The 16,518-nt window shown below is 38.1% G+C and overlaps 3 protein-coding genes and 2 long non-coding RNA genes across 6 annotated transcripts in view; 3 read left to right on the forward strand and 2 right to left on the reverse strand.

Moving 5' to 3' along the window:
* Positions 1–8,795, forward strand: part of LOC105208732 (protein strawberry notch) — a 28,023-nt gene extending 19,228 nt beyond the window's left edge. The window contains exons 3-15 of one of the 2 annotated variants that reach the window (XM_029037955.2): positions 1,856–2,086; positions 2,618–3,049; positions 3,877–4,088; positions 4,153–4,255; positions 4,316–4,525; positions 4,595–4,770; positions 4,842–5,248; positions 5,335–5,488; positions 5,554–5,834; positions 5,897–7,518; positions 7,594–7,732; positions 7,857–8,217; positions 8,536–8,795. In XM_029037955.2, the coding sequence (XP_028893788.1) occupies positions 1,856–2,086; positions 2,618–3,049; positions 3,877–4,088; positions 4,153–4,255; positions 4,316–4,525; positions 4,595–4,770; positions 4,842–5,248; positions 5,335–5,488; positions 5,554–5,834; positions 5,897–7,518; positions 7,594–7,732; positions 7,857–8,217; positions 8,536–8,769 (4,562 nt within the window). In that variant the 3' untranslated portion in view covers positions 8,770–8,795. The remainder of the gene's footprint in view (positions 1–1,855; positions 2,087–2,617; positions 3,050–3,876; positions 4,089–4,152; positions 4,256–4,315; positions 4,526–4,594; positions 4,771–4,841; positions 5,249–5,334; positions 5,489–5,553; positions 5,835–5,896; positions 7,519–7,593; positions 7,733–7,856; positions 8,218–8,535) is intronic. The other variant, XM_011178730.3, reaches the window with a different exon arrangement.
* Positions 8,796–9,369: 574 nt separating this feature from the next.
* LOC114803567 (uncharacterized) lies at positions 9,370–10,735 on the reverse strand. Its single transcript, XR_003752046.2, has 2 exons — positions 10,601–10,735; positions 9,370–10,427 (listed from the first exon to the last, which is right to left on the reverse strand). It is a non-coding gene; the product is annotated as an uncharacterized LOC114803567 (long non-coding RNA).
* A 99-nt stretch (positions 10,736–10,834) lies between these two features.
* LOC105208729 (2-methoxy-6-polyprenyl-1,4-benzoquinol methylase, mitochondrial) lies at positions 10,835–12,147 on the forward strand. The gene is made up of 3 exons (XM_029037963.2): positions 10,835–11,160; positions 11,224–11,642; positions 11,789–12,147. Exons 1-3 carry the CDS (start codon positions 10,926–10,928, stop codon positions 12,092–12,094), a joined length of 960 nt encoding a protein of 319 aa, XP_028893796.1. The 5' UTR covers positions 10,835–10,925; the 3' UTR covers positions 12,095–12,147.
* On the reverse strand, positions 12,102–13,632 carry LOC128922013 (uncharacterized). The gene is made up of 2 exons (XR_008471287.1): positions 13,300–13,632; positions 12,102–13,245 (listed from the first exon to the last, which is right to left on the reverse strand). It is a non-coding gene; the product is annotated as an uncharacterized LOC128922013 (long non-coding RNA).
* Positions 13,633–14,001: 369 nt separating this feature from the next.
* The window catches only part of LOC105208727 (relaxin receptor 2), a 63,547-nt gene continuing 61,030 nt past the window's right edge, over positions 14,002–16,518 (forward strand). The window contains exon 1 of the mRNA XM_029037956.2: positions 14,002–14,312. The gene's annotated coding sequence lies outside the window, so the exon portion shown is untranslated. The remainder of the gene's footprint in view (positions 14,313–16,518) is intronic.

The following is a 16,518-nucleotide window of genomic DNA, read 5'->3' on the forward strand; positions in this document are numbered from 1 at the left end:
CTTTTTTTGCGGTTGAAACTTGTTGCTAAAATATGCAAAGTACATACGCTCTCAAAGTGAAAAAAAAATCTCACAAAACACATGTAAAACCCGAAGCGGAACGCATTGTACCACTCGCTCATTATCAACTCTCAACTCGACTCTTTATGCCATTTGCTATCATCAAGCGTTTTGTTTGTATTTCTATTTCGTTTATGGCGCGCACGCGGCCGCCGCCAACAACACTGACCACCAGCCAACCTGCGCGGCAACAAAGGCGCTCCTTATCGGCACAGCGCAACGAAAAAACTAGTAACAAAGTAAAAAAGCCAAAAATCAAACAAAAAAAAAACAGACAGAAAAAGAGCAAGAAAACAGACAATATAAAATGAGAGCGCAAATGCGATGATTTGAGCAGCGGCAACTAAAAATGCCGGCATTTTTTGTTTGTATTGGCTTTTGTGTTGGGAGCAGCATGGAGCACAAAAAAAGCGAAAAAACGTGGACGGACGGCGATGCAGCAAATGTAAATAACCAAATGTCCCATGGGGCCAATCATATGATTTGCTGTGAGAGAAAAGAAACACGAAAAAGAGAGCGCGATAAAATGCGTTTTTTGTTTTTTTTGTATATATTTTTTTGGTATCAACTCAGCTGATTGTTCATTTAAGGCAAATAATTAAACATTGGCAAACATTTTGTAGTTGTATCTAGGTCAATTGACGAGATATCGATGACGACGACGGAATTTTAAAGAAAAATTACTGATATAATGTATAAAGGATAAAAAGATGATAGGTTCAGTGCCAAGTGGATATTTTCCATGCAGTCCATATAGTATTGTGTCGAAGAGAACCCTGAATAAGTTGTATACTTCTTCAAGAGTTAGACTAATGATGCTAGGACCTGAGGGTTTTCGCTGGATAGTTTAAGTATATGTCTGCAATTGCTTCCCACCTTTTGAAATTCCAAAATTTCGTGATTTTATGGAACCAAAACTCTGTTCTGAAAAGAGTTAAGCCAGTCTTTGGCCCTCAATGACATTTTTATCTGGGAGCCAGCTAATTATAATCGAATTTATCTCTATTTTATATTGTCCTTTGTTAAAAATGGCGAATCCAAGGCCAATATTAGGATTCACTTACCTCAATAGGTTCTCTGTGGACAATGGTGATTCTAGGAACACGAGCTCTCTGAAACAAAATGAATATCAGAGCCTGTTCCGAGCTTTAAGATTTAATCCTCGGTCCTTAGTCATCATGGAAATCGTTTTAAAATGCCCGGGATTTGTTTCATATAGCTGTAAACTCGATACCATTCCTTAGAACTCTTTGGAACGTTTCCTGCCACAACAACAACATATCGCAGAGATTTTGGCTCAGATTCTCTTATTTGTAGCGTGTCACTTGATATTATCTGTTGAAATAAGGACTTAAAACGACTTTTATCAAGGAATGGGGGTTATGTGAAGCTTTTCAGTGCTAAAATTATTTTCATAGCTTTGATTTTAGAAAAACTTGTTTGATCTCGGGCGGAAACTGACGAATATTTATCGATTTAATATTACCATTAGCGGTTCATATGATATTAATTAAGGGTTGGGTTCTTTGATAGACGTTCGAATGCTCCTTTTCGACCTAATCGTGTGTCTTTTGGTGTTGTTTTGAAGTAAACCGTAGGTTCTACAAATTTTGAACCATTATTGAAGCTGCTTTATGGATTTGCTTTAAGATTTTTTAAACCTTGAGTCACCAGCTGTTGTCTCTTCTCCATACAATTCTTCAAATTCCATAATTTATTCTCCAATAAAATAAGCTTTAATCTCTAATAAAACATTTTCTTACTAAATCATCTGTTTCTGTTTCTCGATTTCCAGGCGGTGGTCGTGATCTACAAACCGCGGTTACATATGCGAAAAACAGCGGACACAAAGCAAATAGCGCCAATAGCAATAACAACAAAAACATTAGCAATAATAATAATTCACTATTAACATCTAATCAACCGCGTATAAATAATTCGCTAATTGCAACAAAACCAACAACAGGCGGTATTTCATTGCTGAACAACAACAATATGCCGAAGAAAAGCGCAGCAGCACCGGCAGGTAAGAAAGCGAGCGAATGAGCTTAGCTGTAATAATAATAATCGGAACAAAGCGAATTTAATTACGTTAGAATTAACTGAGGCAACGCATGCAATTGAGTTTTTTGAAAAAAAAAGAAAAAAATTGTTTTCTATAATGCAGGTGCGCACAGTTTGTTTGTAAATTTACTACAAGTACAACAAGTAGTCTGTGTTGACTTGGCAAGAAATGCTGTTCTGTTATAGTTTACAAACCAATAACTGTAAATTTACATAACCACAAACTGTGCACAGTTATCGCTCAATGTATGTATGTATGTATGATTAGTGTATAATGTAAATTTCGTATCGTCTTTTTTCATTTGTTTCTTTTACACGCCTGCAATCAATCAATTAACTAACCAATCAACCGTGTACAACTAACCAACTAATTAACTAAATATGTAATCACAATCAATTAAATCACCATCTCAACTAATAAACTTGCCTTGCTAACATGCCATCAATCAACTTGACATGCACATGCATTTGCTTGCCTGATTACATGGCATAGCCATCGGAATGTCCAACTATCCGAGCAGTTCGGGTTCCGCTGCAGCTGCAGCAGCCGTCGCCGCCGCTGCGTCCGCCGGTTACAACGGCCTACCGTCGCCACTGCCATTTAGCGCCAATCAGCTGATGAATATGGCCGCGTATGCGATGGCCAGCGGTGCTGGAGCTGGTGGCAATAGTGGTGGTGGTGGTGGCATTGGCGGTGCCGTTGCTGGCAACGTATCCGGCGGTGCGGCCGGCTTGAGCGCGCTGCTTGCCGCGGGACTCGGCGCGGCCGCCGGCCTCAACGCACTGCCCAACATCAATGCGCTCAACACTAATGCGGCTGCTTTGGCAGCGGTCACTGGTGCTGGCGCTGGTGTGCTGGGCAGCCCAGGCAATTACTATCAAACGAATTCGAATCTGAATATGGCAGCGTCTTTATTGGCGCAGAGTAAGTCGAGTAATGTTGGTAACAAACAACGTTTTTTCCTCCTCAAAAGCTAGTTAAGATGTACTACTACTACTAATCTAACGACATGCCACTAGATAAGCTGTAGAATGTTGAAAAAAATATAAATATCATATTTGAAAAATATATATAAATATTTGCAAAAATATATAAGTATTTTAGTATAAACTTTAACTAAGTTTTTAGTATAAAAATATCGATTTTGTGCTTTTTACAAAAATAATTTTCGAAAATAGTTTTTTAACCACAAATAATTTTATGTAATTGGCGTTAGTTATTTCACAGCTTTTTGGAAACAAAAACAAAAAATACATCCCTTAATTTGAATTAATTTTCGATTTTTTTTTTAATATTAACAACCAGCACACCTTACCAACATTTACTGGGAACGTTGAAAAAATAAATAACAATTAACATTGAAAATACCAACACCAAAAATTAAAGCAAATATTGAAATTATAAAAATAAAATATTTGTTTAAATTATTTTTATTTTTTTTTTTTATTTAATTTGATTTAATTTTTTAATTAATTTAATTTATTTTTTTTTATTTAATTTATTTTTATTTTTTTTTATATTTTTTTAATATTTATTTATCATTAGTTTTTTATATTTATTATTTTTTTCTTAATTTTTTATTTTTTTATATTTTTTAAATTTTTACTCAAAATATTTTTAAATATTTTTTTGCTTTTCAAAATCTCATTATATTAGCAATTAATATGACGTAGTAAAATGTTTATCCTCCCACAATCACACATGTCTTTCACCTGTTTTCGTATTTGCCTTCTTTCCGTTCTTTTTTATAGTGAGTATGGGTCTCGGCTATAATTCGGCGCCCACCACAGCGGCCAGTATGCCCGCTAATGCCAATCCACCCGCTAGCGCCGCGTCATCACAAGCTAAAACCAATGCTTTGATAATGCAGAAGATACAGGCACTTGTCGCGGCCAATCCATCCTTTCTTACCAGCGGCATACCGAATCACGTGTTGGCACAGCTCTTCATGCAGCCGATGAAGGTAGCGTAAATATACTGTTATAATATAATGAAATTGTTTTAATATGTTTGTTACTCACTTTCAGACGGCGCCCGCCACTGTTACCGCCGCGCCACCTGAGGAGGAGGAGGTGGACTATGAAGAGATGGGCGTTGCCGAGACTTATGCCGAGTATTGGCCTGCCAAATGTGAGTTGCAACAGCCTAAAATTATATTTTTTATAATAATTTTTTATTTTCAAAATATAGTGAAACTGGGAAAAAAGCATCCCGATCCAGTGGTGGAGACCGCCTCACTCTCCTCCGTCGAACCCTGTGATGTTTACTACAAACTCTCCATTCCAACAGACACCATCAATAGCGGTTATTTGAGCGCGTTGCAGTTGGAGTCCATTACATATGCCTCGCAGGCGCACGATCACATGCTGCCTGATGGCACACGCGCGGGCTTCTTAATTGGTGAGTTGGCAGTAATGCGCATGCGCAACTGAGAATGTTAAAAACACGAAATCTGTTTCATGTCTGCAGGTGATGGCGCTGGTGTGGGCAAAGGTCGCACAATCGCCGGCATAATCTATGAGAATTATTTGAAGGGACGCAAAAAGGCGCTCTGGATATCCGTATCCAATGATTTGAAGTATGATGCCGAGCGCGATTTGTTGGATATTGGCGCGAGCAAAATTGAGGTGCACGCGCTGAATAAGGTGTGTATTTGATATTTATAACGGTACTTTTGATTTCTATTATATTAAACTGTCTTTTTCTCTCCACACAGTTCAAATATGCTAAAATCTCCTCAGATGTGAATAACAATTGCAAGCGCGGCGTTATATTCAGCACATATTCAGCGCTCATCGGTGAATCCAATAACAAGACTGGCAAATACAAATCACGCTTAAAGCAGCTCTTACAGTGGTGCGGCGAAGACTTCGATGGTCTCATCATATTTGACGAGTGTCACAAAGCCAAAAATTTGTGTCCTGTCGGTTCGGGTAAGCCCACGAAGACCGGTCAAACCGTATTGGAGCTGCAAAATAAATTGCCAAAAGCGCGTGTCGTCTATGCGTCAGCCACCGGTGCTTCGGAGCCCAAGAACATGGCGTATATGGTGCGTCTGGGTCTGTGGGGTCAGGGTACAGCATTTCCGTCATTCAATGACTTCATCATGGCGGTAGAGAAACGGTAAGTTCTTTTTTCGCACGCAGCATCAATGATTCTTACATTTTGGTGGAACCTTTCTTCAACGGAAAATCATTTTATATTTGCAGCGGTGTTGGCGCTATGGAAATCGTCGCTATGGACATGAAATTGCGTGGCATGTATATAGCGCGTCAGCTAAGCTTCCACGGTGTCACATTCAAAATTGAGGAGGTGGCGCTGTCCAAAGATTTTCGAAAAGTCTACGATCAGTCCGTGGAGCTGGTAAGCGCACACGAAGCTTTCAATTGCCTTGAAAAGCAATTATTAATGCATATATTTTGTCGCAGTGGGTCGAAGCTATGCAGAAGTTCACCGAAGCCGCCGAACTCATAGACGCCGAGAGTCGCATGAAGAAAACGATGTGGGGTCAATTCTGGTCATCGCATCAGCGTTTCTTCAAATACCTCTGCATTGCGGCGAAGGTGAATCACGCAGTGCAGGTGGCGCGCGAAGCGATCAAATACGGCAAATGCGTCGTCATTGGTCTGCAATCGACGGGCGAGGCGCGCACGCTCGAACAACTGGAGAGAGATGATGGAGAACTGACTGATTTCGTGTCCACCGCAAAGTAAGCAATGGAAAGAAAAATAAACCGACAGCAATTATAACTTTTATTTGTCTGTTCCACAGGGGCGTCTTTCAATCACTTGTGGAGAAGCATTTCCCCGCACCCGATCGCAACCGCATCAATCGCATACTCGGCTTGGGCGGTTACGGCGATGCGAAGAAAAACTCCATACAAAGCATAATCGAAGAGGTGACGAGCAAACGTGAGACGGCGAGTATTAAAGAAGAACCCTGTTCCTCATCATCCAGCAACGCGGGCAGCAAGCGCAAAATGGCGCGAGATGATGCACGCACGAAGAAAACGCGCAAAAACTCCTGGAATGATTCCGATGATGATTCACAAAATGAATCAGAAGATAGTGATTACAAAATGTCCAACTCAGAGTCTGAAGAATCAGATGTGGGCGCACACTCGGACAGCTGTGAGTCGTCCGACTTCAATCCCTTCTTTAGCGGTTCGGACAGTGATAATGATCCCTGGGTGGCGCGTTCAAAGAAGAAGGCCAAGAAGAAGGCAAAACAAAAGGAGTCTACTGCCAGCAGCAATAACAACAACAGCACAAACACAACTGTGACCACAACTGCTACAACTGCGAGCGCCACAAACACTAACGGTCTAGCAGCCGCTGCCAATGCGGTGGCGCCTAAACGCAAAGGTCCAGTCTCCACACAAGATCGCATACAAGACCTACTGCAGAAGAAGCAAGAACTGAAGGGTACCGTTACGCAAGTAGGTGTTAACGGCATCAAACTAAACTATGGCCCACCACCGAAGGACGCCATTGAGCGTGCCTGCAGCATGAAGGAAGAGCTGTTGCGTAAAATCGAAAGACTCGGCGATCGCCTACCACCGAACACGCTCGATCAGCTGATTGATGAGCTCGGCGGTCCGGACAATGTCGCTGAAATGACCGGTCGCAAGGGACGCGTCGTGCAGTCGGAGGACGGTTCCATACAGTATGAGTCACGTTCGGAGCAGGATGTGCCATTAGAGACGCTCAACATTACCGAGAAGCAACGTTTTATGGACGGTGAAAAAGATGTGGCCATCATTTCCGAAGCGGCATCTAGCGGTATTTCACTACAGAGCGATCGGCGCGTGCGCAATCAACGCCGACGTGTGCATATCACGCTGGAGCTGCCATGGTCTGCTGATCGCGCCATACAACAGTTCGGTCGCACACATCGTTCCAATCAAGTGAATGCGCCCGAGTACATATTCCTCATATCCGATTTGGCGGGAGAACGGCGTTTCGCGTCGACGGTAGCGAAGCGTTTGGAGTCGCTCGGTGCGCTAACACATGGCGATCGACGTGCCACCGAGACGCGCGACTTGTCGCAATTCAATATAGACAACAAGTATGGACGCACCGCATTGGAGACAGTGATGAAGACGATCATGGGCTATGAGTCGCCGCTGGTGCCGCCACCCACCGACTACAAGGGTGACTTCTTCAAAGACATTGCCGGCGCGCTGGTCGGTGTAGGTATTATAGTGAATAGTGAATCCAATCCGGGTGTCTTGAGCTTGGACAAGGAGTACAACAATATATCGAAGTTCTTGAATCGCATACTCGGCATGCCGGTAGAGCTCCAAAATAGACTCTTTAAATACTTCACCGACACGCTGACCGCCATCATACATCAGGCGAAACGCGGTGGGCGCTTCGATTTGGGTATTTTGGGTGAGTCCACAGAATTCGCTGGCTATTTTTACATTATGGAAGTTTAATTTTCCGATTTCTCGTTAATTTCCACAGATCTGGGTGCCGCTGGCGAAAATGTGACACGCGTCAAGCTCGTCCGTTTCATACGCAAACACGCCACCGGCAAAGCGCCCGCCGAACTGCATACGGTACGTGTTGAACGTGGCATGATCTGGCAGGAAGCAATTGACAAGTGAGTAGTAGTAACGTATACCGGCCAAAGCGGCAGAGTCCACGGACAGCATGCTGCAAAGGATCAAAGCAACGCGCATAACCTCAATTTATATACGTCCATTAATTGCCTTTACCCCTTACAGATACGCCGATTTAATAAGCGAATTTGAGGGTTTCTATGTCTCGCATCAAGTGCGCAATGGCAAACGTACCGCTATTCTAGCTGTCGAAATCGAAACGCCACAGACACAACAACAATCGCAGAACAAGAAAAAGGAGAAGGGTGTCAGCAAGAAAGACATCATGTATCAAGTATATCGCCCCAACACAGGGCTGCAAATACGTCACGAATCGTTGGCGGAGTTGGAGAAGAAGTATAAGAAGGTGCCCAGCGAGGAGGCGGAACCACATTGGATCCAACAGTATGACGCGTCGGTGAACACCTGTTCGCACGCCTACTGGAACGGCAACTGTCGCAATGTCAATTTGGGCAATGAATGTGAGGTGAGTGTCGCGGGAGGAAAATTAGTATTAAGGAGCGCATAGTGGAAGCAAGAGAAAAACTTAACGGTTTAGGATACAACAACAACAACAAGTTAAAGCGAGTTAGATTTTTATTTTCGCAAAATTTCCTAAACACATTTCGGCCATTTTTCATTTTTTAATATTTTTTATTTACTTTGGAATGTGTTTTGTTTGTAAACTGAGAATTCATAAAAAAATTATAATATTTCTAAGAAATCATTGTTGCTTATTGGGTACGCATACACACGCATTCCCTATCAGTTTCACTGGCTCACACATTCTTCTTTTTTTTCACAGGTCGGCTTACGCCAGCGTTTGTACTACGTGCTGGCCGGTTCGGTGCTCTCCGTTTGGACGCGCGTCGAGCAAGTGTTGGCCACGCGCAATGCCAACAACAAAATGCAAGTGATACGTATGAAGACCACCGAGGGTGAAAAAATTGTCGGTACGCTCATACCGAAATCGTGCCACGAACTGCTGCTGCAAGATCTCAAATCCGATGCAGAGCGTATTGAGGAGGTGAAATTTTAAGTTTTGAACAAAACAAAAAAATGAAATACAACAAGACAAACACGTGTGGAATGTCAGCTGTGTAGAGAAATGTAAAAAAAAAATATTTAAGCACATAATAAAAGGTATGGCAGGACACAAATACGGCGGAAAAAGCGCAAAAGGCTTAAGTGATTTAGGAAGTGGATTGGATACACAGCAGCAGAAGAAGAAGCTGCCAAAATGTTTGGACCAGCTACAAATTTATGTTTACGTTCCCTTTACCTTTTAGTGCGTAGTGTTTAGTTTGTAATTGTACGCTGTAGTGCGTCTGCGCAACAGCCATAGAAACCACTTTAGTAATTAGTCACATGAAACTAACTGTCACACATATACATAGGCGCACCACACAAAAAAAAAATGTGGTGGGCGTGTCGTGGCATTACTTCTACACTGTAAATGTTATGATATATATACAAACTAATGCATAAATCTATTATATTATATGCGTAGCAAAGAAAAAAAAAGCAAAAAATTAAAAAATGAAATCTATATGGAATCAATTTGCAAAAAAAAAAAAAATATGCAAAAGCGCATATCCAGCAATGTGCGTACAAAATGTACACTTTTGTATGCCACCACTTGCTAATGTATATTACAACAACAAAAAATCAATAGCATATGTAAATGTGTATTTTTCGCGTAAACGCTGCCGCCACCCTTACGAAGGGTGCAGGCTCGTACGCGCCACTTTCCTAGTTGTTAGTCTTCGTATTTAAATAGTTACCTAATGTTACTTTGTATTATTAATACTATTATTAATATTATTCCTTATGTTAAAAAAAAAAACAAACGGGCAAATTCATTTCGTCCAACTGCCTCGCGCAAATGAATTTGCTGAAATGCCAAGTTTTTTGCAAAGAAAAATGATTCTATGATTCATATAAATGAAAACGCTTATCAATGGACTTTTTTTGTTTTTGTAATATGTATTTAATTTTAAATTTAAACATTACAATTTATTATACGTACGTACATACCACATACATTACATACATACATACATAAATATATCAGAAATTATTGCTAATAAAAAATACAAATACAACAAACCATATAAATCAATAAATGCAAAGGATAATATGAGAACTATACACACTCGAGTTTGGTATTGAATAGCGACGACTGTGACTGTCGTTCCCACGACCGGACTCATCTACCACCTGTTGTTGTTATTGTAGAGGCATAAAAGATTCCCCAAATAATTTTGAGGAATTCTGCCGATTTGACAGTCCTTGGCCGGATAAAAATCCGAGTACATTCCGGTTACGTAGAACCGACTGTCGTGAGAACGGACTCATCTAACATCTCTCACCCTATGGTCCGACCCTGTCGAAACAGTTCGTTTCCTGGGCTTTCCGTTAGATGACTTCGACGACAACTAGACTTATACCTTCCGTTTCAGCTGGATAATGGATATAAAAACAATATCCACTTATTCGGCCAAGGATTGTTAAATCATTCAGATTTCTTAAAACTATTTGGGGAATGTTTTATGCCGCTAACACAAATAACAACAACAACTGTTCATTGGGTGGTTCATAAGTGTTCCTTAAAGGTTGAAAAATGTCCGACTTCCAGCTTTCAGTGATTGTGGTTTCCCAACGGGTCGGGTCGTAGTAGTGAGATGTCGGTAAACCCTTAAATAGATACAAAAAGTTCGGGGTCTCTTTTATATACTATCTTTTTTTGGAATAATTTCGGTCGGATGTTCCATTACTCCAATGAAGTTTGTAATAGATTTTTATACAGCAGACTTATGTCCTGTTCACAGTCTGGTCCACTTAAATGAAACAGTATGTGACAGCATTACCTTAATTAAGTGAAGATCCATTTGAACCCGGTTAGGCGATAACTCTGCCACTAAATGTGACTCACTTTTTTTTGTAATAATTTAAATTTTTATTTGTTGACTTGTATGTTGCTACTTATAAATAAACCCGTTCTGCCACCTATCGGTAGAAATTGAAAACTGAAATTCAAAACCAAAAGTTTTTGAAATCGATTACTGAGAACACCCTATGCGCGCGTCGATAACTTATCGCGTTCATTGCAATCCAGCTGTGCTGTGTAAACAGCTGTTGAACGACGGCCATTTATGTTATTTTTTTTACGTAAAAAGTACAAGTTATACAAAGATGAATCTTGCACGTAGTTTAAAATCGAGTTTTATTACAAAAACCATAAAATATGGAAATATCAATGGAAACTGCACAGCATTATTAACACAGTTGCGTCGAAAAAGTGCACAAGCAACTGCTGGATCGGGTGCAGTTGACGATGGCAAAAACGATGCTCAACAAGAGTCGACTGAGGAACGTACAACACATTTCGGTTTTCAACAGGTGAAAGAAAGTGAGAAGGATAAGAAAGGTGAGTACTAAATATATATACCTTGCTGTATAATATATACTAATTTACTTATACATTTTGTAGTACACAAGGTATTTGAGGAGGTAGCCAGTTCCTACGATCTAATGAATGATGTTATGTCCATTGGTATACATCGCCTTTGGAAGGACATTTTTATGGATCGTTTGGGTCCTTTGCACGGTACGCGTCTCTTGGATATGGCAGGCGGTACAGGCGATATTGCATTTCGTTATATACGACAACTGCAAGCGAAGAAAAATACATTGAAACGCCATAGCTATTTAACTATCTCTGACATAAATCAACACATGTTGGATGTAGGCAGAGAGCGTGCCAGACTCCAAGGACTCACCGAAGAAAATCTGCCAGATATAAGCATCAAATGGCAACAAGCCGATGCGGAGAATTTACCATTCGAAAATGATGCCTTCAATGCATACACAATCGCATTTGGCATACGCAACTGTACGCACATTGATAAGGTAGTTTTTTTTCTTTGTTTCCATCATTACTGCGACGACAATTTGTATGCTGTTTGCATTCAGCGATAAGGCAAACGGCACTATCGCTTTTGATGTGACACCAAATGATGTATTGTGTAATGCTCAAATCGACTCTTCTTTTGTAGGTACTGGCTGAGGCCTACCGCGTCTTGGAGCCAGGCGGACGTTTTATGTGCTTGGAATTCAGCCATCTGACAAATAATGTAATGCAGTGGATGTACGATAAATATTCATTTCAGGTAATACCGCCGATGGGCCAAGTTTTGGCCGGACAATGGAAACCATATCAATACTTGGTTGAGAGCATTAGGCAATTTCCTAATCAAGAGGATTTCCAGAAAATGATTGAGGATGCTGGCTTCGAGATGGTGTATTACGAAAATTTAACCTTCGGCATTGTGAGCATACACTCAGGTTTTAAATTACGTTAAATAAATATTTAAGTTTACATATTTCACGAATAAAAGTTGTTTTGTAAATTTTATTGGCACTACCATTACTACAAGGTAGTCTCTATTATTTTTATAACTAAAACATTATTCAGTTTTTTTGTTTACTTAAGCAAGTCGTTTATGCCGCGCGACCTTGCTGCTTCAACTTTCCCACGTACTCTATTTTATATGAGCGTTAATAAAACTAAATCTAATTGTCGTTTGCATTTGAAATCGCTCGTGTATCTGCATACGAACACAAAAACGATTAAATGCAGTTTGCGTTGGCATTTTCATGCAGGTCAATAGTTATTTCACAATTTCTAAGCGTCAAATATTTTTAATAAAACTTTTTGACATACTCGTATATAAATCTGTACAACAAACAAATGTATTGTAATATGAGTATTTAAAAACAGAACACGTTCACTAATTGTTTATACGAGCGCTAATTTAGCGCTTATGCATAAATTTATAATTTTTTAATTTGAAGAAGTAATATTTAGTATGGGTTATTTTACGCTTGAACATATCAAGCGCATATATATATGTCGTGACTTGAACAATATACAAAAATATCCGTTAATTTTGCAATAATTTATGACACCTTAATCGGAATTTTAAATTTGAAACTTTTTTATAAACTTTGTTGATGCTTGGGGGTAGCTTTTATGATTCTTTCTCTTATCAAGATGTTAGAGCAACAGCGAAAGGAAGACGTTGTGTATTTGCTTCCTGCGCGCTAAAGCCGAATTAATGTTTTAAAAATAACTATTTTCATCAGATTTTTAATTATTATTTTTTTTCATTTAACAGACTTTTCACATTAATTTCCGCGTTCAACTGTCAAATAATTTTTGTTTATTTCCACATCATATTACTCATACGCCCTGCATTGCTGGCACAGTGTGACACACCGTTTTTTTTTTTTAAATATTAATAAGTTTATGTGCATATGATTGTTTCTACAAATTTGATGCGTGTCTAAAATTACAAATGTACCGTCATATCTAATTTAGCTGCACTTATCTATATGTATGATATAATTTCTTGTAGCACACACCCAAATAAAGGTGAAATTTTAGTCGCATAGCATAGCATTTATGGGCGCTGTCGTAATATTTGATATGTATGTGCGTACACTTGTGTCACTAAAAACAAAAACAATACACAAATAAGAAAAAATAAAGAAATTATATACATACCAAGCGCCAAAAGCTAAATTTGTTCAAGTAACAATAACAATTTGTATATGTCGTTAAGGTCGAAAATAGATGGACATATTATTTTCAAATAAGCGTTAGTATTTGCTGCAAAAGTTATATAATTGCAACGTATACTTATTTGGTTGGCTTAATATGTGCCATTGTTTTTTAAATAAATTATGATGAGGCAGTTATTTTTTATTGCGGGTTGCCACTGTTTGGAAAATATTATATTGAAACCAAAATTTATAATTTCAACTTTTAACTAATTTTTAATAAATTATTATTATTTCTATTTATTTATTTATTTTATTTTACGTTATTTTATTTCATGTTATGTTATTTTATTTTATTTTTATTTTTATTTTATTTTTTATGTTATTTTATTTTGTTTTATTTTATTTTATTTTATTTTGTTTTGTTTTATTTTATTTTATTTTATTTTACTTTATTTTATTTTGTTTTGTTTTATTTTATTTTATGTTATTTTATTTTATTTTGTTTTATTATATTTTATTTTATTTTACTTTACTAAACTTTATTTTATTTTATTTTATTTTATTTTATTTTATGTTATTTTATTTTATTTTGCTTTATTTTATTTTATTTTACTTAACATTATTTTATTTTAATGAATCTTTCTATTCAATTTAAAATTCATCACTTTCATTTATTTTCTAAAAAAACTAAATTCTTTTCATTAACAACACCATCTGCTGCACCCTGTGCTTTTGCACAGCATCCACAGCTATTGTGATTGTCACCTGCTTCAGTATTTTTTCAGCATCCGTTCGTTTTGAAGTGAAATGCGATTTTTTGTGTAATTAATTACAAGTTTAATTAGTAATTTTGTGTTTAAATGTGTATTTGTGTCAGTGTTTACCCTGGTGATTGTAAAAAGTTTAAAATGGAAGTGAAAATACGTTGGAAAATGAAGCGCAGACAGCAACTATTGCTGAGGGTGCTCCCGGGTACAAATATGCTTCTAAACAACAAGCAAAGGATATTTGCAGGTACGTTCAGTGTTTATTAGTTATATTTGACATCAATTATTAGTAAGTTGCATGAAAATACACTTCCGGTGGTTGTTTAAATGAAAATGACAATTTATACACATATTTGCTGAGTCATCACATATTTGAGGTTAATTATGTAGGATTTGCAGGCTGAAAGGATTAGTTTTTTATTTTTCCTTTCAGATTTAAATTTGTTTGATTATTATAGAAAACGTGAATATTTATTCTTAAAAATTTAACTTCTTTAATAACGTTTCTGTGTAAAAAAGGCTTGATAATACTACATTTTATTAAAAGTTGAGTGTATTTAACTATTGAAGAACTTCATAAACATTTCAAATGAAGTTTTTATTGATTCTAAATTACAAATTTAACCGCTGTAATAACATTTTTGTGTAGAAAAGGGTTCTAAATATACATTTTTTCATTAAAATTTGTGTATATTTAACTTTATTAGAAAAAAATTCACACTTCATATGAAATGTTTATAAATTTCTTAAAATCTATAATTAGCAAAGCATTAAGAAAAATACAAAAATTGTATCGGTTTTTTCATAAAAATATTATCAAGAAAATATTTCGCATTAGAATGTCGTCTGTGTTTGCCGGCAACTCCTTGCAAATTGCAAGCAAACCAAATTAGCAAAAAATGTAAACACTTTAAAATGCAATTATAGTGCTAAATTAGTGAAGCTCGTCGGTATTTTAAGCTTTCACTGACGCCACACAAGTATTTGACTCGCCACCTTACCCCGCGTACTCTGCAACGCACCAAATAAACGGCTATAATTACAAAAGTCAAATTTCGTCAAATCAAACTGCGTACATTTGACATTAAAAAAACATCGATTTAATGATAACTAACCAAATTTGTTATTGTTGTTTGCTATATTCGTATTGGTGGCGCGTTTAACACTTGTTGCTTTTATTGCTGATATTTAGCTTTTGGGCGTAGTTAAGCGTGCGCGCACGCGTACTACTCAGTATGCCGTCTTATGCGCTGTGCGCTAATGTGCATAGAATTTTAAACGCTTGCCGCCAATAAGCGCTGGTAGCGTTGCTTGCTGAGTCTTTTGTGTCTTCAGGTATTTAGTTTTTTTGTTGCTTTTATTCAATGGCTCTTCACTTGTAGCGTGTATAATCTGTTGTTTTTATACGTTTCTATTATACGAGTATGTTGTAATTTGTTTACAATGCATTGAGATACACATTGTCTTGGCTGCTGATATAATTCACCGAACTAGAGCACAGCTGTTGGTTTGGCTATTTGGCAAGCAAGTCGCTATACTGATTGCCCTAGATCTCGTCGTTGGCGAACTGACGCAAGTTGACATCATTTTTTGCTTTTAATGGCTTTGACTTCGGTTTTAATTTCGTATGCTGAGAGGTGGATCTCAGAAAAGATCTTCAGCAGATAATAGCGGGTTTTGAGGAATTCGCGAAATTTTTGTGGTATCTCTTGAAAATATCAAGTGCAAATTCCACACCTAATCTATGGCTTAGAGGAAGCTGAATAGTTGCACAAATTTTACATTTTCCCACGAAAAAATTGCTTTCATTATAAGGTTTTGTTTATGAGTTCGGGCGTCAGCCACTACTTCGTGCTGTGGTGTACTGCTTCTGCTGTGTGTAACACTCTTTAAGAAGTGTTTATTTCTATAAAATAAATATTTCCACATAATTGCCTTTAAATATCTAAAAATTAACAAAATAGGTGCGTGAGAAACCCGCACTTATAATACTAGCCGTGGAACAGAAATTGCGCATGAATATACTAGTTTCGTGAAATGATCGATAATACCAAATAAATTCGCTCACTTTCGATTTCGCGCGAAGAATGCCAATCAAGGGCAATGCGGCGACCGAAGTTGTCAAGTCAGTGAGTGCCAATAGTGACTACAAATTGAAAAGTAGGCAGTGAAATACATATAGACTTAGTAGAAGTGTAAGTGAAATAAAAGCAATAAAAAGAAAAAAGCGCCAACAGAAATGCAGATCCAGGAGACCAACGGCCTAACAACGTCGAAATATTCATAAGTGAGTAACCGCAAGTACGTGTGTGGCATGCGCTATTGGTTACACGGCTTAAACTGCTTAGGTGGCTGATTGACCAGCTACTTGATTGCTGCCAGGGGTCTTGCCTGTTTTCTGCCGTGTGATTGAGCCGTTCCGGCGTACAGCAGGTGGAATTTAACTAGTATTA

Source organism: Zeugodacus cucurbitae, chromosome 5, assembly GCF_028554725.1.
Source record: "Zeugodacus cucurbitae isolate PBARC_wt_2022May chromosome 5, idZeuCucr1.2, whole genome shotgun sequence".
NCBI lineage: Eukaryota > Metazoa > Arthropoda > Insecta > Diptera > Tephritidae > Zeugodacus > Zeugodacus cucurbitae.

Excerpts from the sequence above, each read along its gene's own strand:
- LOC105208729 (XM_029037963.2), top strand. The coding sequence starts at position 10,926 with ATGAATCTTGCACGTAGTTTAAAATCGAGTTTTATTACAAAAACCATA. Across the intron at positions 11,161-11,223 it reads AAGTGAGAAGGATAAGAAAG|TACACAAGGTATTTGAGGAG; the intron begins GTGAGTACTAAA and ends TACATTTTGTAG. Across the intron at positions 11,643-11,788 it reads ACTGTACGCACATTGATAAG|GTACTGGCTGAGGCCTACCG; the intron begins GTAGTTTTTTTT and ends CTTCTTTTGTAG.